At 41.0% G+C, this 17463-nt stretch overlaps 1 protein-coding gene across 1 annotated transcript; it reads right to left on the minus strand.

The window, feature by feature from the left end:
* Nucleotides 1-256: 256 nt before the first annotated feature.
* On the minus strand, nucleotides 257-17157 carry IGF2 (insulin like growth factor 2). Its single transcript, XM_058157934.1, has 4 exons — nucleotides 16856-17157; nucleotides 7449-7605; nucleotides 2427-2590; nucleotides 257-678 (listed from the first exon to the last, which is right to left on the minus strand). The coding sequence occupies exons 1-4, from the start codon at nucleotides 16943-16945 to the stop codon at nucleotides 439-441; spliced, it is 651 nt and encodes a 216-aa protein (XP_058013917.1). The 5' UTR covers nucleotides 16946-17157; the 3' UTR covers nucleotides 257-438.
* Between the last annotated feature and the right edge of the window lie 306 nt (nucleotides 17158-17463).

Below are 17463 nucleotides of genomic sequence, written 5' to 3' on the forward strand. Positions count from 1 at the left end.
TTTTTCTTTTTACTGTCAGTTGAAATATAGAATTTGGCCTTCTTTTAATACCATGATCTTCTCTTGCTCTGTCTTCATTGGTTAGTATATGGACTGAAAGGCAAGTCTGTTATTATATAGTTCAAGTGCCTTAGCTGTCCCTGTTAAGTTGAAGCTGAAAATACTGGGTAGGAAAGTACAAAGCCAACCAATAGATTAAAAAAAAAATTATAAAGACAATGCCACAAAAATGTTGCTGCCACCACTGATGTCATAATCCCATTCTTTTGGTGTTCCCGTGCCCCTTTTTCTGTTGTTCCTTGGTGTGAAAGGACATTTGTTCTCTCCCCTCCACCTTGGTCTGCAAGAGAGAAAAGGCTGGGGCCAGACCTTGAAAACACCTCCCATGAGACTGGGAAAAAATAATAATAGTCACTTTTGCAAATAGTTCAGCACAGTTCACTTCTGGCTGCCTGTTGTTTCTGAGGTGGTGTGCACAGGCAGAGGTGTCTGTGTCGGCAGGACGACCAGCGGGCGATGGTTCTTGGCTTCTTCAGACTCCTGCAGCCCTTCAGTCTGCCATCGATACCTGCGGGCACGGAGGACGTTGGGAATCCCCCGCTGATGGCGCTGTGAGCTCTTCTTCTGCCAAATGTCGTATTTGGAATACTTGACATGGGAAGGCTTTTGGAAGATATCCTGAGAGAAATGGGGAGAGAAGGACAAAGGAAGATCAAATTTACTGCTTGCCATGACAAACTTAAAGGATATGGACTGTCACTAGGCTAAGTGATGTCACATGGTTCAGCGGACAGAACTGAAATAGCAGAGAATACATTCATCTGGGGCAAAATTGACACTTGGAATTACTTTCCTTCAGATCTGTCTTCCTTTTTGTGCCTTTGTCTCCTGAAAACACTGGGAAAGTTTTATGCCACAGGTATCCAAGAGCATCCAATAAAATTGGGGAGTTTATTCACATTCATTGTATCACATCTTTGAGTCAAATTAACTGCATACGCTATAGTTGCTGAAAGTCGGGCAGCATACAAGACTATAGTTCTTGCTTAGTGACTACAATTGGAAATGGGCAACTCTGTTGTTAAGCGATGCAGCTGCTAAATGGAAAAATCATGTGATTGCAACGGGCTTACTCCCCCTTCAGTTATGACTTGTGATTTTACTTCTGCCTTCTCTGTTACTTCTGCTTGCCACAAGTCAGTTGCAAAGCCCCTGAATAGTGATCATGTGACTATGAGACTCTGCAAGGGTCATAAATATAAAGATTGATCACAAATCTTTTTTTTTACACCATCATACTTACAGTCACTAAATGGGACATTAAGTAAGTGAGGATTAGCTATATTGAAAATCTCATTCATTAGTTTTCCTCAGTCTTATACCTTTTGGGCATATTCAGACTATCTGAAGAGCACCAGCTTGAGGCAGGCTGATATATACTAATATATATACTGGTATACACTCATTATCCATGTAGGGAGTTTTGTTCAGCAAAAGCAGAATGGAGATTACAAATAGGAGCTAACTTGTCAAAACAGGAAGAACCCTACATTTCGTCATAAAAACAGACGTCAGCAGGGAAAAAGCTAAAAGTAAAAGGAGCATGTCCAGGAGGAGGTCAAAAGGTCAAGATGGTAGCTGTGATTCTATGATCAAAGGCCACATATATTTACCAGATGTGCAATATGGAGACCGTGTCAGCAAAAGGTTTGCCTCACAGTCTCCAACTTGACTTTTCTGATTCTCCTCTATAGACATCCCTGAAAGGTAACAGCTTCACCAAAACAGCCTACTGAGAACTGAGCATGCTCAGTACCCATGGAACACTATTGTCAGAGGTAAATAAAGTCAACCCTGTCTTGTGCAGAAGAGAGATGGAACCAGGCATCTTGGAAGACAGTATGGCTGATTAGCTGGCACTTCGTGCTAAGAAACTTTGTTTGTTGTAGGTCACGTTTACAAGATTGCTTAACAAAGTCTCCTGTAATCTGTCTGATGTTATCCTGGCAATGCAACTCTGCTGGTGTGCTTATTCACACCTCGTTGCACAAGGCTCCCTTTTAAATAAGCATGCATAGGTTTCTATTTTCAACATGCCCAATTTACTTTGAGCATGGTACTCAATATCCTGCAATATCCTGCCAAGCAACGGACTTCACAACAACTTCCTTTCTTTCTTACTTTTTGACAAGCAGTGGACATATTGTATTTTACCATTCATTATCATTTCTCCCTAGCCACCCCCATCTCTGGACTCTCTTTTAAGAAATAGTTGCTTAGGGAGAAGATGTTATCTGTATACAGATAATATCATTCTGCTGTACCTGCAAAAGCAGCAAATACTGAAGATAAGGGTTCTGTGGTCCCATGGGATTTTTTTTCCTTTCAAAAATGTATCTGATTACTCAGATAGGATCTTCACCAACCTTGTTTATTGCTGGCAAAACCACAAGAGATGAAGAGAGGTCCCGCTCCGATTTGACAGATTTTGCGCAGTAAGTTTCCAACAGATTCAGGTCACAACTCCGGAAGCAACACTCCTCCACAATGCCACGATTTAGTCTTCCTCTGTTTCTACCCACAGGCCTACCTGTTGACACAAAAAGTCAATTAAAAATGAATGATGCCACACATTTAAGTATTTAAGATAGATGATGGATCAATATGTTTTGTCTCTTTCTTTTAAAATCTGCAGCAGCCACATAGTCCATTGAGAGCTTTGCAAATTCCACATTTGATGGTAAGGTAGCAGGAGTGCAGAAATGAAGCAAGCTGCTGTTGGTTTACACAATTTGCAACTCAGCAAACCAAGTGGTCCAAATGTCCTTAAATTTAAGGACATTTGCAATTCTTCAATTACAACCGGTGCCCAGTGCACTATTATTTTCATCTATCCCAATCAGCTAATGATGTACATTATTTCCAACCCATAACTTAAAATGCCAGGTTGGGGAAGAATGGAACAAACTCAGTTGGAGCTGGTATAGAATAAATTCTATTTCACTTGTTAGTACAAGCCTAGTTTAAATTTTTAAAAACCCAAATAATTCCATGCTAATGGCAACTCCATTTGTTTCATGCTAATGTATCTCTCATCAAATTATTTAAAAGGAGATACTTAGCTCTACTTTAAATACATTTTATCTATGATAATATGCATAGTGCAGGTTGAAATAATTGTTTTCTTACAGACGTTTCAATACCATGCTAAGTAAAATGATCAGTACAAAAGAAAGTGGGATTGCTGACTGTATATATAATGCCCCCCTCTTCTTGATCATTGTAAATTAGGGTATTGTTTCTTCCTGATTGTTTATCTGATGCTGCTTCCTGTTAATCTGGGTGATAGATGCTGGAGAGATTGTATTCTAAACTATTCCTTCAAACAAATACAACACAGCCCCTCCATCTATGAAGAGGCAAAGTTACTGTCATTTATTATCCCAATTTTTGTTCTCTGACCCCAGTGTTTTGGTTGAAAATTTGGTCAATTTTCAAGCCACTACTGTATGCGTTACAAGGGCAGAACAAAAAAGTTTCATGGAATTTACTTTAAATATGACAGTCCAGAAAGATCTTAACTGAGAACTGTAGTTTGAGAATGGGATTTTAATAAATTTAAGCTCAACTAAGCTTCACTGAACTCAGTAATTTAAAAACAAGTTTATTTAAATGTGAGTAATCAAAACAAGGCTTGGGATACATAATCCAGGAGAAAAATGTATGAAATGCCAATCTGCTTTCTGTTAGTGAGAGCTCTATCTTTTTATGATGAAAATAAACTCCTTTACTCATCTGTGATTTTCTCTTGCCAAGTTACTTCCCAAGTATACACTATTTTGTTAGCAACTGGACAGCTTTCACTATCCACTTCAATACAGCTGGCAATCTGATGTGTGATCTTTTTCTAAAAAGTTAAAAAAAAAAAAACAGCAACCCTATGTTCTAAATTATATGCTACTCCCCTTGAAAGAAAATGCAATTCTATTTAAAAAGAGGAACAAATACTCAGCTGAGAGCTGTGTTTGTTCCAGAATGTTGAGAGATTCCTTCATAGGCAAACTGTGAGATCTTGTTGCTAAGAAAAGGTAAGCTGACAAGGAAATTTTACACAGACCACCATTATTTAATATTTTAGTAGTATAAAAATTTAATAGTAGTGTAATATATGTATTATGTCTGTCTGTCTGTCTGTCTGTCTGTATTCATCACTATATTGGAGATAGTAACCGAAACAAAGAAGAGAGTGATCATCATAACATCTTAACCAGGATCTTCTGGTTCTCTCCTGATATGCACTAGACCAGGGGTCCCCAACCTTGGCAACTTTAAGCCTGGAGGACTTCAACTCCTAGAATTCTGGGAGCTGAAGTCCTCCAGGCGTAAAGTTGCCAAGGTTGGAGACCCCTGCACAAGACTACTTACTGATTAAATACATTGTTGCCTTTGGGGTTTGCACAAGCATTGCTTTTTGCTAGTTCCTGTTGCACAATGACAACTTTTTTTTTTCCTTTTGAAGGGGAAAGTCATGGATCTCCTCACAAGTAGCCCCCTAACTAGATACTGCTGAGAATCAGAGCTGAGAATAAGTCTCATGTTTATGTATCAGTGTCCAATAAATAAACACCCTGGTGCTCTGTTATCCTCTGAGCATCATTTCAGGTGAAGGGCCAAGGATCATGTTCATCAACAAAGACAGCTCTAGCAAAAAAAGACAAGACACGTGGCTGCTGTGACTTGACACTGATAAAGAGTTCCTCTCCTCGATTTAGGCCCTTCTTTTTTTTTCCGTCAAAGTTCCCCTTCCCAATTTAGCTTTTCATTCTTCCTCTCTTTTCCTAAACAGAAATTGCAAGGAGGCTAAATATTGGTGGCTGGGGTCAAAGTTCAGATGCACTTGTGCATCCTGGAGAATATGTATGAGGGGATAAGAGGGAATATTTATGTGCTGTGTTCAGGGCCTCGTGTGCCATTCTTCTGAATAACACAAAAATGTTCCACCGCTTGTGCCTTCTTTCGTACACACTCTCCTGAGTACCCCTTCCATCGGATCAATCAAGCACCAAATCAAGCGTAAGAACACTTTGGGTGTAAACAATCCTCTCTTCTCCTGACAAAGGAATGTGGGCACCAACAAGAGGGCCTTTGTGAGTGGCTGGGCAGCAGCATCCATTGTTCCAAACCCCTCCCCCCCAAATAGCTTCCCTTCCACCACCACCCACCCCCTTATTTTTCCTAGTATTATTCTGAGGGATGCAGAGAGAAAAGAGAGAGAGAAAGGAGAGAATGTGCTTTGTCAGCGTAAGTGGCTGGAAAGAGCTAAGTTCTTATCAGCTGTTAGAAAGGAAGAAACAGGAGCCCTTGTTTACAGAAGTCAGATGCCTGGACTCTCGCTCAGCTCTTCCCCCCATCTCACCCCCCCCCACCCTCATCTCTTCCTGATTCACACAGAGATTCAAGCTTCATTTACCTATGTCAGACTGGCTTTTTGCTCTGAATCAAAAATCCACCCCAAGAGCTGGAACCAGACCTCCCAAATATTGGCCACTAGGTCACGTGCCTACCTTTAAACACCCCATCTTGTGTCCTTTGCTGATACTAGTATAAGAACACCAATTACTATTATTAGATCTCCATTAATGCCACCTTCCTCTTCGTCTTCCTCTTCTGCCAGGAATGCTTAGAAAACACATTTATTGGGCATGTTGCTGATTAACTACTTCCTAAACGGGAGTATTTTTAGCTCAACATCCCTTCTTCACAACTACTGCCAGCCTTCCCCACCCCCATCTGAGAATCTAAAAAGAGAACTAAAGCTTACGGGTCTGACTTCAATAGGGTGATGATGAATTGCCCCAGCTGGGGTCTTGACCTTTGGTGGTTTTGGACAGAGCTGTAGATTAAAGAGACTAAGAAGCAACTTCCCTTTAAAAGTGTTTTCAGAAGAGGATTCAGACCACCTACAATATGGGAAGCAGGGAGCAGGACATCTCTAGTTGCCAGACACAATGTGAGAGATGATCTGCAGAATAATCGTCCCCAATTTGATGCTGTCCAGATTTTGGAGATTATATTTCCCAGGACTCCCAGCCAATGTGAGCCATGTTCACACTGGCTGAGAATTCTGGGTGATGTAATCCCAACATGCCTGGAAGGAATCTCTGGTTGAAGAAGGGTGACATAATACAGGCGTAAATAAATTCTTGGCAAAAAGTTTAGACTTCTGCCCTGCCGATCAAATAAGCATGTATTTCCTTGATGAAAAATCAAAACACAGGCATATTTTAAAGTATATCAGGGACGTTTTGTGAGATCGGTGGCCATATAAAATGAATGAATGAATGAATGAATGAATGAGAGTGAATGAATGAATGAAAAGCAAGATGACTGGCATTTTAAAAAGTATTTCAGCAATTTATGCTAATAATTAAATTACAATGTCCCCATACACTGTAACCATTGTTTATGGATTGAACCCATACAATAATCCACCAGGATACTGCACTAGTAATATAGATCAAATTGAAAAGATTTTTAGGGATTTGCACAATCCAAGAATTCTCTCTTAAGGATTTAAAATTTTGCAAGAATTTTTCTTTCATAACAAGGAAGACTTAATACTGGTTTTTTTTTCTCTACGCAGAAGCCTTTGAGACACAGTGGGTAGAATTTTACTTATGTGAACATCCACATCTACTGAAAGCAAAACTTCCAAATCCTAGTTAGTTCCCATTCCCCAAAGCACTATTCTAGATACAAATGAAATTAGATTAGGCCTAATAATTAATGAGGATTTTATGTTTCATAGTACTGCTTCTCCTAATAACACCACTATGGATGGTTTCTTACTTATTAATGGGTATTATTTAGTTATAGTGTTGTCAACAGTCATATTGGGAGGGTCTGAGAGGGACTTTCAGTGCAATCTTATTCATGACTACCTTGGAGAATGTCTGAATGAAGTTAAAGGTGTTGGTTGGCCAGTAAACAGATAAAGGATTGCAGTCCTAAAGTGTGCTTACTTAATTCTGACCATAAGCAATTTGAATTCTATAAGAGGAATAAAGAACTATTTGCATTTTGTGATTGTATGATCATGCAGATGTAGAAAACAAGATTTTCAACCAAGCAATCTGATATTATTCAGATACAGAAGAAGTATTAGACCACAGTAGTACATCCAACATTTTACTTTTCTTATCACTGGACATTCTGGCTGAGATTCATAAGAACTGGATTCATCGCATCTGCCAGATTACATGGATTTTTAGTTCGGCCCCAGCCACCCACCAGCAATATACAAAAGCTAGCATAGTGTATACAGCTTAAGTGAGGCCTCCTAAGATAATGCTTCATATATAACTTTCCAAAACACCGTGTATTGTTATAGATGGATATATTGGCACTTTTCCAAGCCAAGCTCATTTCATTTTCCCCCCTATACTTACTGAAATAAAAGCCTCTCTCCCCACAGACAAACTGTAGTGTGTCCACCAGCTCTCCACCACAAAGAGTTTCGGCAGGACTGTATGCAGAGACCGAATCAATCGTATATGCCAGGAAGGTGAGCGTAAGAAGCAATATCTGCCGGGAGATGCACATCTTCTGTACGTGAAAGAGAAAAATCCATCATGTTAAAAACTGTTCCTATAAGTGACCTCTAAATTACCAGGGTTTAGAATAGGGGTCTCTAACCTTGGCAACTTAAGACTTGTGGACTTCAATTCCCAGAGTTCCCCAGCCAGCTTCACTGAAGGCCACAAGTCTTAAAGTTGTCAAAGTTGGAAACCCCTGGTTTAAAGTACCTCCACAGTCATTGTCTATCATCCTAATGAAAAATGAAAAGGCAGACCCATCATAGCAAGCTAGACATGGATCAAGTACACTGAACACAGTGTTTAGACAACAGGCATCATACAAATTAATCTTTATAAGCATAAATAAACATTTTCTTTGCAATGCATGTTCTGAATACCGTAACACACACTAAAAAAAGCAGGCAAAACACAGCTTCTCCCTACAGCTGCTCCAATTAATAGAAATCAAAATACTAAGCCGGTTTCATTATTTTTCTGTTTTAGAGGTCCAAAATCCAGATGTAGGTCGGCAAAGATGGAAACAGCTGCCTGTATTTCTCTGGAAGATGAGGTGATGAAGACAGAAAAATGATAGGCCTCTGGTTCCTCCCTGAGCCCAGGTAAAGTCGTGAATTGAAGTCTGTGTGAAAAGAAGTTTCTCTGCCCCTGATGACAAGTATCAGAAATTCTGTGGTGATTAATTTTTAGTTTCAAAACCTAACTACAATCATTCAAAGCACCATATTTTGTTGAAACTTATAAATTAGACTGGCAAATGTAATTTTAGAAAATTAGACCTGCCACATGTGAAAGAATAAGGAAGAATTCCTCTGCATTTTACCAGAATGTTACATCGCTATACAAAATGAGAATTGGTGAATCTGCTAATTGCTGAAGTGCTCTGGCCCTTCATCTATACAGCTTTTCTGGACAGCTTTAAATCAGACTAGCATTATTGTTTTAAAAGAAAATATACCAGCACTTTAACTACTACATCAGAACCACATCAAGCAGATGGGACGACCTTTCGTTGAGTTGGACGAAATCCCACAGTGATCTAGTCCAATCTATTCCTGGCTTAATTTCAAGTTTTCTAATGTGATCCTCGGCAGAGTGTAAGGCCAGCTTTCTATCCCTTAATCCATTCTACCTATCATGGATTACTAGCTTTCCAGTAACTTATGGTATGTTAAGTCTCTAGTGCAGTGTTCCTCAGCCTTGACAACTGTAAGGTGTGTGGACTTCAATTCCCAGAATTCTCCAGAAAACATGATGGCTGAAGAATTCTGGGAGTTGAAGTTAACACACATAGTAAAAGTTGAGAAACACTGTTCTAGTGGGAGAAGCAACCTGACTTCTTAAAGCAACGACTTAACATATAGTGTCCCACTATATTCAGAAATAGTGGGGGGAGGGGGGAACCACTTGCTATATCAGGCAGAGAAAGGGCATCAATTGTAATAATATACTTTGGTTTCTTACTTAAAACAAATTGTCCAATCTGGATTCAAACCAAGCATTATTTCAGAATATTCCAGTTAAAAGGTTTTTTTTTCCCCCTAACATCCAGGCTTATAGTCTAAAATGAAGCAAAAATGGAAGGGAATAGAGACAATCCTATTTGCCATCAACTCAAGGGACAATCTTCCGGCTTGTTTTTGTAGTTAAAAGTTCAATTAGATTAGTTCACAATTTAAAAAAAAATCATTAACCCCTTGCATTATTAGAGAGTTTTGGCCAGGTGAACAATTGATTAGCAAACCGATCTAAACAGCAAGTTGGAGAGAGATGATAAAGACATATTCAGCATTTTGGTGTTGCTTTCCCATATTAAAATATTAATTTTCCCTTTCTAGGATCTGTCTGTGTGTGTGTGTGAGAGAGAGAGACAGACAGACAGACAGACAGACAGACAGACAGACAGAGAATATTGATTAGTATAGATTCAATTTATTTTCTTCCATTGGCTTTGAACCAAATATATGACAGGAAAGTCACAATCTACCGGTGTTGTTTTTCTAAGCTTATTGCATTTCTAAATGGAGGATGTTTGAGCTATAAACCAAATGAAAGAAAGAAGAGGGGGCAAAAGGGGCTAGGCAAATTTCTTTCTTTCCCTTTGCAACATTTCTCTAATTAAGACACCTCTTACAAATTTGTCCCATAGAGCAAAATTCACGGGTACCATGAATACATCCATCTTCACCTGCTTTTCAAGAGCTAATCCTGTATGTGCAGGTAAAGGCTGCTGCTATTAGAGGAAATGCTAATTAGATACATCGCTTCCAAGGATTGTCTTGTGTTTTCTGATTCATGCAGCAAACAGGCTCCAAGTCTACCAGGTATGTCCAAAGAATCCAGTAAGCTAGTAGCAATCAGTGATGCTCCTTAGCATCAAAGGCTGTGTTATCAAATGCTGTGAAAACATCACAAACGTGACTGCTCAGCTACCTATGCCCTTGCATTTGATCACATAGGCATATACACATTTAGACTGCCAAATATGCAACATGTGCTGGGTAAAGTTTATGGTCAACCAGGAAGCCCAGCCCTTATTAACTTTTGCCTCCTGGGCAAGACTCAAAAGTTAGTTTAGCCACTTTGTCATCGACCCTGTCCCTGTTCATTTCTCATAAAAGATTGCTTAATTTTGATACTTGGCAAAATCTATGTGTGCCTGTGTATATACACACACACTTCATTTTTCCAAGAGGACTCAAATCTGGGAAATCTATCTCTTGTGTCCAAAGTTGATAGTTACTAGCCACCTCCCCTTGCAAGATCTGTTACTCCATCTCTCCCAGAAAAACACTCTTCTCACCTGCCTATAAGGGTTATTCAAACAAGAGGTGATGTGGCACATGCTCCTCTGCCAACAATGTACAGATAGATGCCCCATTATAGCAGAATGTTGGCACTGCTCTGGAGAGATAATCACACAGACCTTCTTCTGACTTGTGAAATGAAAGTGGATCAGTGAGAAAAGAGGTGACTCCAAATTAAAGCTCTTCAATACTGCTACCACAGTCCTCACAACCAATTCTATTTTTTTTTAGCTCCTTCTTTTCTTTGAAGAGGAAACCTATGATATTTTTAAGAAAGGCAGCCAGAAACTACAGCCATAGCTAATCCCAACCCACTCTTACGCTGTAATTGCCTACCCAAACTTTAGATCAGACGTTAAGATAGTTTTAGGACACTATTCTCAGCAATGGAGATTAGATATTCTTCCAGTTCTATGTTAGAAAATCTGTTCTCATTTTTTTTCCTTTTCAAAACGTTGACCCATAGTTAGCACAGGTAGATCTCCCTCCCCCCCCCCCGGTATTTGATAACATAAATTCTCTACTTATTTATCACAGTTTTGATATATAGCTCTATATAAAGACTGTGATAAATAAGTAAAGAAAGAATTTATGTGCCTTCCCTTAAATGAAATAATAAGGCAAGACCTATTTCAATTTGTATCTGCTAGTAAAATAATATAACAGTTCTGAAGCATATCCAGCCTCCAATGGATGCCTCTGGAACCCAATTCACACTCTACTTTTTATTCTGTCAGCTCTCCTCCCACTTAAAAATGCTACTCCTTACCTTCAGTCTACCCGCTCAGAGGTCAATGTAATAGGAAGCAAGGCCAAAAAAGGAGAGCTTTTTAATTGCTTAGTGCTGAATTCCATTTTCTCCTCCCCCAGATGAATCTTCTGCAAACAACCAACCAATCTGGCATCTTTACCCCACTGAAGGTAAGACAATGCAATAGTAGAGATAAGAGAGCCTTAGTTGGAGGTTTAGCAGTCAATGCTGCTATGGGGCCTCCTTGTAGTCAGCTCATAGTATTCTACAGAAACACATTTTTTAATGTGTTATCCTTCAAATATTTTGCTGAGGAAGTTGTTGCATGATCCCATCAGGATATTGATTTAGGAAATCAAATCCAAGTCCAAATTTTACTTTCAACATATGCTCTTCTGGCACTTTAGAAAACTAAGGAGTTATTGTAAATGGAACTAAACCTAGACAGGTTGTTTTCCAGGTTCATCCAAGATCAGCAATAGCGCTTTTTAGGAAATTGAGCAGATGCCCCAACTTCAGTGCTTCAGAAAACAAATGCATCACCTTTGGGAATTTTTCTCGCTCTAAGCAAGTCACTGGGTTGGAATATCAAGTGGTCTATACTTGGTCTACACGTGATCTCTTCATATTAATGTGATTAAGCCATTCAATTAATAGAAAAGGAGCATTGTGGGGCATCTATTTGCCCCACAAGAAGATAGATATGTAACATACATTTTAAGTTGTTGGGGTTTAGACAGTTACATTTTAACACCACCAAAGGTTGATATACATAGACATGCACACTTTCAGGCACCTCTAGAGGAACCAGAATTGACAATCTCCCCAGTGGTATTAAATTCTTGCACATTTGAAAAGCAAGCACACATATAAGTTGTTCTAGGTCATGGCTGATTAAAAGTGTGCAAATTGTGACAATTCCCATAAACATAAAAAAATTAAAAGCAGGGGGTTGAATCAGCTCTACTGAATCAGGTAGAGGCTTTCTCCATGTGTGTTGTGCCCAGCTAATTTCTGAAGGTAATCTCCGGAAGAGAATTTATCAACCCTACTGGGGAGAAAAACGGAAGGGAAGAATGAGTTTTATGTGACAGAGGGTGGATGAAGTATTCCGTATATCTGTTTACCACCTCTACCCTGAAGGTTATATGTCCCTCCAGTCAGCTTTTTATAGAACCGATTGGCTAAGAATTCACAGCACATTATCTTCTGCCATCTCACACAGACATATATACACGTGGAATAGGCAGCAACATCTTTTAGTGTGGGGTACTCCTGTTCCAACTTTCCAGTTAAGTTGTTCCATCCCCCTCCCTCTCAATCTTCTCTTCTCACCTCCCCACAAGCCCAGAAATTCAACCATCAGCCAGTATTATGTCCACTATATTCCGGAGAGCCAGTTTGGTCTAGTGATTAAGGCACCAGTCTGAAAAAAACAGAAGATTATGGTTCTAGTCCCACTTTAGCCAACTGGGTGATTTTGGGCCAGTGCCTCTCTCAGCCCTGGGAAGGAGGCAGTGGTCAACCACTTCTGAAAATATTGCCCAAAAAATATTACAGGGACTTGTCCAGGCAGTCTTTCCAGCCGTTAAAACCTTTTACAAGAGATTAAAATTCGCGGTATAAGCATGCTCTCAAAAAGCAGAAGACCAATCAGGAGAAGTTGATTTATGATTGCTGCTGTAGTGTCTGTTGTGAAACAGGCCTGAATCTTCTCAAAAAGGGAAAACCCTTTTTTCCCCTCATGCAAATATATGTAGCTGTAAACCAATCAAACATAGCAATCTCTAACTCATATACTAATGAGCTCACATTTCTTCAATTAAGGAGCAGCTCTGCTACATGTTTGGTGGATTTATTTCAGCCGAGCTCTGAAGGGCTCTCTAAAGCCTATCACAAAGAGATGAAAGTATGTCCTGCCCCAAAATTGTAAGACACTGTTCACCTAGCAGGTGCCATGCTAGCAGTGGGTACGTGCTGCCCAACATCTCAAGGGGCTCCAGGTTGAAGAAATCTGATGCAGGAGCTGATCTATTTGGTTTAGTCTTTCAGGTGGGGCGCTGTAACCATGAATTTAGGTTGTGAGTTCTTCCAGACTAATTGAACATCCAAGCTATAAATAAATGTGTTTATAATTGGAGTGCATAATCGAAAAGGCTTTCTAAAAGTGAAAGGATTTGCCTAGCTCTCTTACCTTGCCCACACAGAAGCAAGCCAGCCCACCCCTGTAGAAAGACTGCAAAAAGATCCATCCTTGCTCTTTAATGCCATTGCTTTGCTTTCACGCTCATTTTCTAGGTTTTCCAGACAGCCAAGAAACTTAAATGAAAAGACATTCTTTCTCTTGCCCTTTGTCCTGGTAACAAATACAGTCTACGTTCACTCAATTCCCTTAACCACTCCAAAAGGACATTGGTATCAGTTAAGCCTTTAGAGTGGGGAAAAGAAAAGATAGAAGGAAGGGCAGAAGGGAGAATTGGTCCTGTTTACTCATTCCATCAGAGTATAAGAAACTGCTTGAACTTTGGTGATCCACTCCAGGAGGTCTTTTAAAGAAAGAAGTGGGACTTTATTCACAGTTTTTTTTTTAAAAAAAAAACAACAACAATAAAACAAACTTGCTTCGCTTTTGAAAAACATCTGGCAGAAGACAAAAAAAGGGAAATCTAAATGTCTTCAGCCAGCTGAACCGATCAGTTTCAATCTCCCAAATTCACAGCTTGTTCTCTTACTGTCTTCTGCATTTAGTTTCCAAAGCCCTGAAGTAACTCAAAGCTATGGACAACAATATTACATCACTCAGTTACAGGGAGAATTAAGGTGACTGAAATGGACACAGACTTCATCCAAAACCACATTTGTGTTTGTTGCATTTCCTGCTAATATGGAGCATATTCTTCCAGCTCCATTTAACAAAACAGTCCCTTGGCTATCTCTGCTTGTTTAAAAGCATCTTATTTCAGGACCTCCTCCTTCCCTGTATACAGCTAATGAAGTAGGCACTTGCTTTGAAATGACCTTGCTGGGATAAATGAGCTAGTCTAAGCTGCCATTATGAATTTTAACAGGAGAGTAGTGTGCAGCGGGCAATGCCCTTGCTGCAGCGAACCCCCTCCCAAATGGGCTCAGAAAGAAAGAAAAAAAAGGGGGGGAGTCCTTTTAAACCATCCAGGACCCGTGTGCATTTAGCTGCATAATATAACAATACCAAAGGTTTCGCTGAATTTCCCTGGGTTGCTGCAGATCGAGATTGCTCCAGGAGAAAGACAACTCTTGTATTGAATGACCTTGTCTACAGATTGCTCAGGTAAACAGTTTCTCTCTTGAAAGGCAAATTAGCGGGAAAGCGCCCCTCGGTTGCCAGAAGTAAAGGCTTTAGCTGCACAGCTTCCCATAAAGGCTCCAACAAACAGCAAAGGGAGTCCCTTTTCACTGCTTCCCCTTTGCATGGCAACCCTCTCTTCGTTACAACTTTTTGTGCCAGAGCTTGGGGGGGGGGGGGAACACATCCTCAAGCAAGCAACTTTCCCTGTTTTCTACAGAAACCAGCCGTTTGCAAAGCACGGTATGCGTTATAAACAGTAACATGCTATACAGCTCAGAAGTGTCCGTTGGGAGACTTAAAGCACCGTTCTCATGTCCCAAGCATCTTTTCATGCTACTACCCCAGTAATAAACCTCTTGTGCCTAACAGTCTTTTTCTTTTTAGTTATTTTGTTTTTTTAAAAGAAATGAGCCTTAGAAACTGTTGATATATGACTAGCTGGTTCAGACACACTGAAAGCTGTAGAAAACCACAGCTTCCTTCTGCGTTCCATATCCCTATGGCTCTGCCCAGTGCTAAAAACTTTTTTTTAAAGCTTCTCCAAACAATTCCTCTAGGGAAAAGCAACTGGAAGAGAAAACGGGAGAACGATAATAGGAATAAGAGTTATCCAAATAAGGCCATCTAAAGTAGAAGACCCCTCTTGCCAGCCCTTTCTTCTCACTCAGTTCTTGGCTTATTGTTCTGTTTTGATCCGTTTTCACTCCTCATTGATCTAACACGCGATATAGTGTTCTAAAACGCGCTTAATAGCAAGCAGAGCTCAAGAACTACGTGTCCTTTGCAACAACGCAGAAATCTTCAGAAGCTTTCTCCTCCAAGCAGTTTAAGGAAAGCAGAGAAAAGTAATGCAAAATATTTTTTAAAAAAACAAAAACCCCATAACATTCAATCCAAGAGAACATGACCTTGCTTGTGTCCTTAAACGGACAGGCAAAAGAAGCAAGGTATCCAAATCGCACACCGGACATTTACCGACTTCACCTACAGTTCTTTCGCAGTTCAACCCCTAGCGGCAAGAACAAAGCACACCTTGGATTTCCTGCTCCAGACTTCCCACCGCGGCACATGTCACAAGAGCTACCGGCTATTTAGGGTATACTTTCGGCAGTCAGAAGTATCCCTGGGCTACTTGTTGTTGTTTTTTTAAAAAAAATTAGCTTTGCTTTAAAGGCATCTCAAGGCACGGAGGAGAAGTCGTCTACTACTTCTGCCCACCGCTTTCTCTTCTAAAGTTCACGGACTGAAACCGGTCTCCCAACATCCCTTTACGGATCAGACCCTCTACAATGCATCTCATTCATCGGGGCTTTTTTACAACGTTTTGTTTTCTCCTGAAATCACACACACACAGAGACACACATTTCGTCTTTCTGGGTAGGAACTTTCATACAACCTCTCTGCTACAATGGAGTTTTGCTACACAAGCCGGGAGCGTGCCCATCTCCCTCCGCCCGCTCTCTCTACTGTAAAAAAAGGAGAAAAAAAGCAGGAAAGTGCCACAATCCTCTCTCGCAGAAACTCAAAAACAGTGTATTCAGACCAAACCCTCGGGGTCCCTCTAGTGTCAACTTGTCTGCATCGCAGAACGAAGTACTCCAAAAAAAGTTTTTCCTTCCCCCCCCCCAACACCTTTTCCTCGTCTGCTCTGCCCCGCAAAAGAGCAAGAAAATAACCATCTTTATATATATTTAAAAAAAAATCAAAGCAAGGAGCGGTGGAAGAAGCCTGCGCTCCCTTTGCCGATTCGCTTCTGCGGCGATGCTGTTCGGCAAAAATACTTTCGCACAGACTTTACCGGGGGGGAGGAGGGGAGCAGAAGACGGACTGACAAAAGGTGTGCAAAAAAAAAAAAAAACAAACCACCACACAAGCCCGCTTTTATTTTTCGGAGGAAAAGTGCTGAAAGTAGGGGTTCCCTTTCCCTCCCCCCCAAAAAAAAGAAAGAAAGAAAAAGGGGGGAGCGCGAAGAAAGGAGAAGGAAAGAGAGAAAAGTCTCTTAGGCAAGTGGAGGATCTTAGTCGTTGCTCAAATCCTCGAAAAGGAAAGCCGGACTTTTTCTCTCTTTCGCTCTTCACTCTCTCCGGCCCGAACAGAGTTAAAACAGCTTTGTTGCGTTTCACAAGCGGCGTCCTTCCTTGAACTCACGCACGCAAAGCCGAAAGGGAGCTAGTCCCGCAGCGCGACCTAAGCGCCCGGACCCCCTCACTCTTGGGGAGAGACGTTCTGATGCTTGCCGCTGCCGGCTAGCGCCGCCGCCGCCGCCAAACGCCGCTTGAACGCACCACCCAGCTCCCTCACTTCACCTCCTCTCCGAAAGCTTGAGACCGGGAAAGAGAGAGAGAGAGATCCAAGAGCGTTTGTTTTTCTCCCTTACCTTTGAACTGCCAAGGCTGTTTTCAACTTCTGGCGTTGAGATTTGGAGCAAGCCTGGGTTGCTGCAGCGTCCATCCTCAGCTCTTGACATGGTGACTCCGGCTTGGCTGGATTTTTTTCTGGTTCTATTTGGTGTTTAGCGAGTCCTCTCTTTTTTTTGTGCGTGTCGTGTCCGTGCGTGCGAGCGAGCGTAGATAGCTAGATAGTTTGCTTTGCTGTCTCTTGCTTGGATCTCGTTTCCAGAGGCAGGGCTGCTAGTGGGGCTCAGCTCCGCTAGTAGCAGCTATACTTTCAATGAACTGCTCCGCTGAGAAGACAGACCGATGCGTTCACTGCCCCTTCTTTTATACGCCCATCCAATGGGCATGCTCAAACTTACAGGCTTCAAGGTAAGTCAGCCAATAAAATTGCAGAGGTTATCTAACCCTCTCTGTCTCTTCCCCCCCCCCCCTTAACCTCCTCCCATTTTACCCTCTCCTGAGATTTCCCATTTGGAGCAAAAACGAAAAAATCAATAGCATGCTTTTGGGCTATTGCCTCATCTCAAAATTGCCTCGCCCCCACATGTGCAACAAAGAAAGGAGGGGAAGATGAGGAAGATGGATCCCC

Source organism: Ahaetulla prasina, chromosome 1 (assembly GCF_028640845.1).
Source record: "Ahaetulla prasina isolate Xishuangbanna chromosome 1, ASM2864084v1, whole genome shotgun sequence".
Taxonomy (NCBI): domain Eukaryota; kingdom Metazoa; phylum Chordata; class Lepidosauria; order Squamata; family Colubridae; genus Ahaetulla; species Ahaetulla prasina.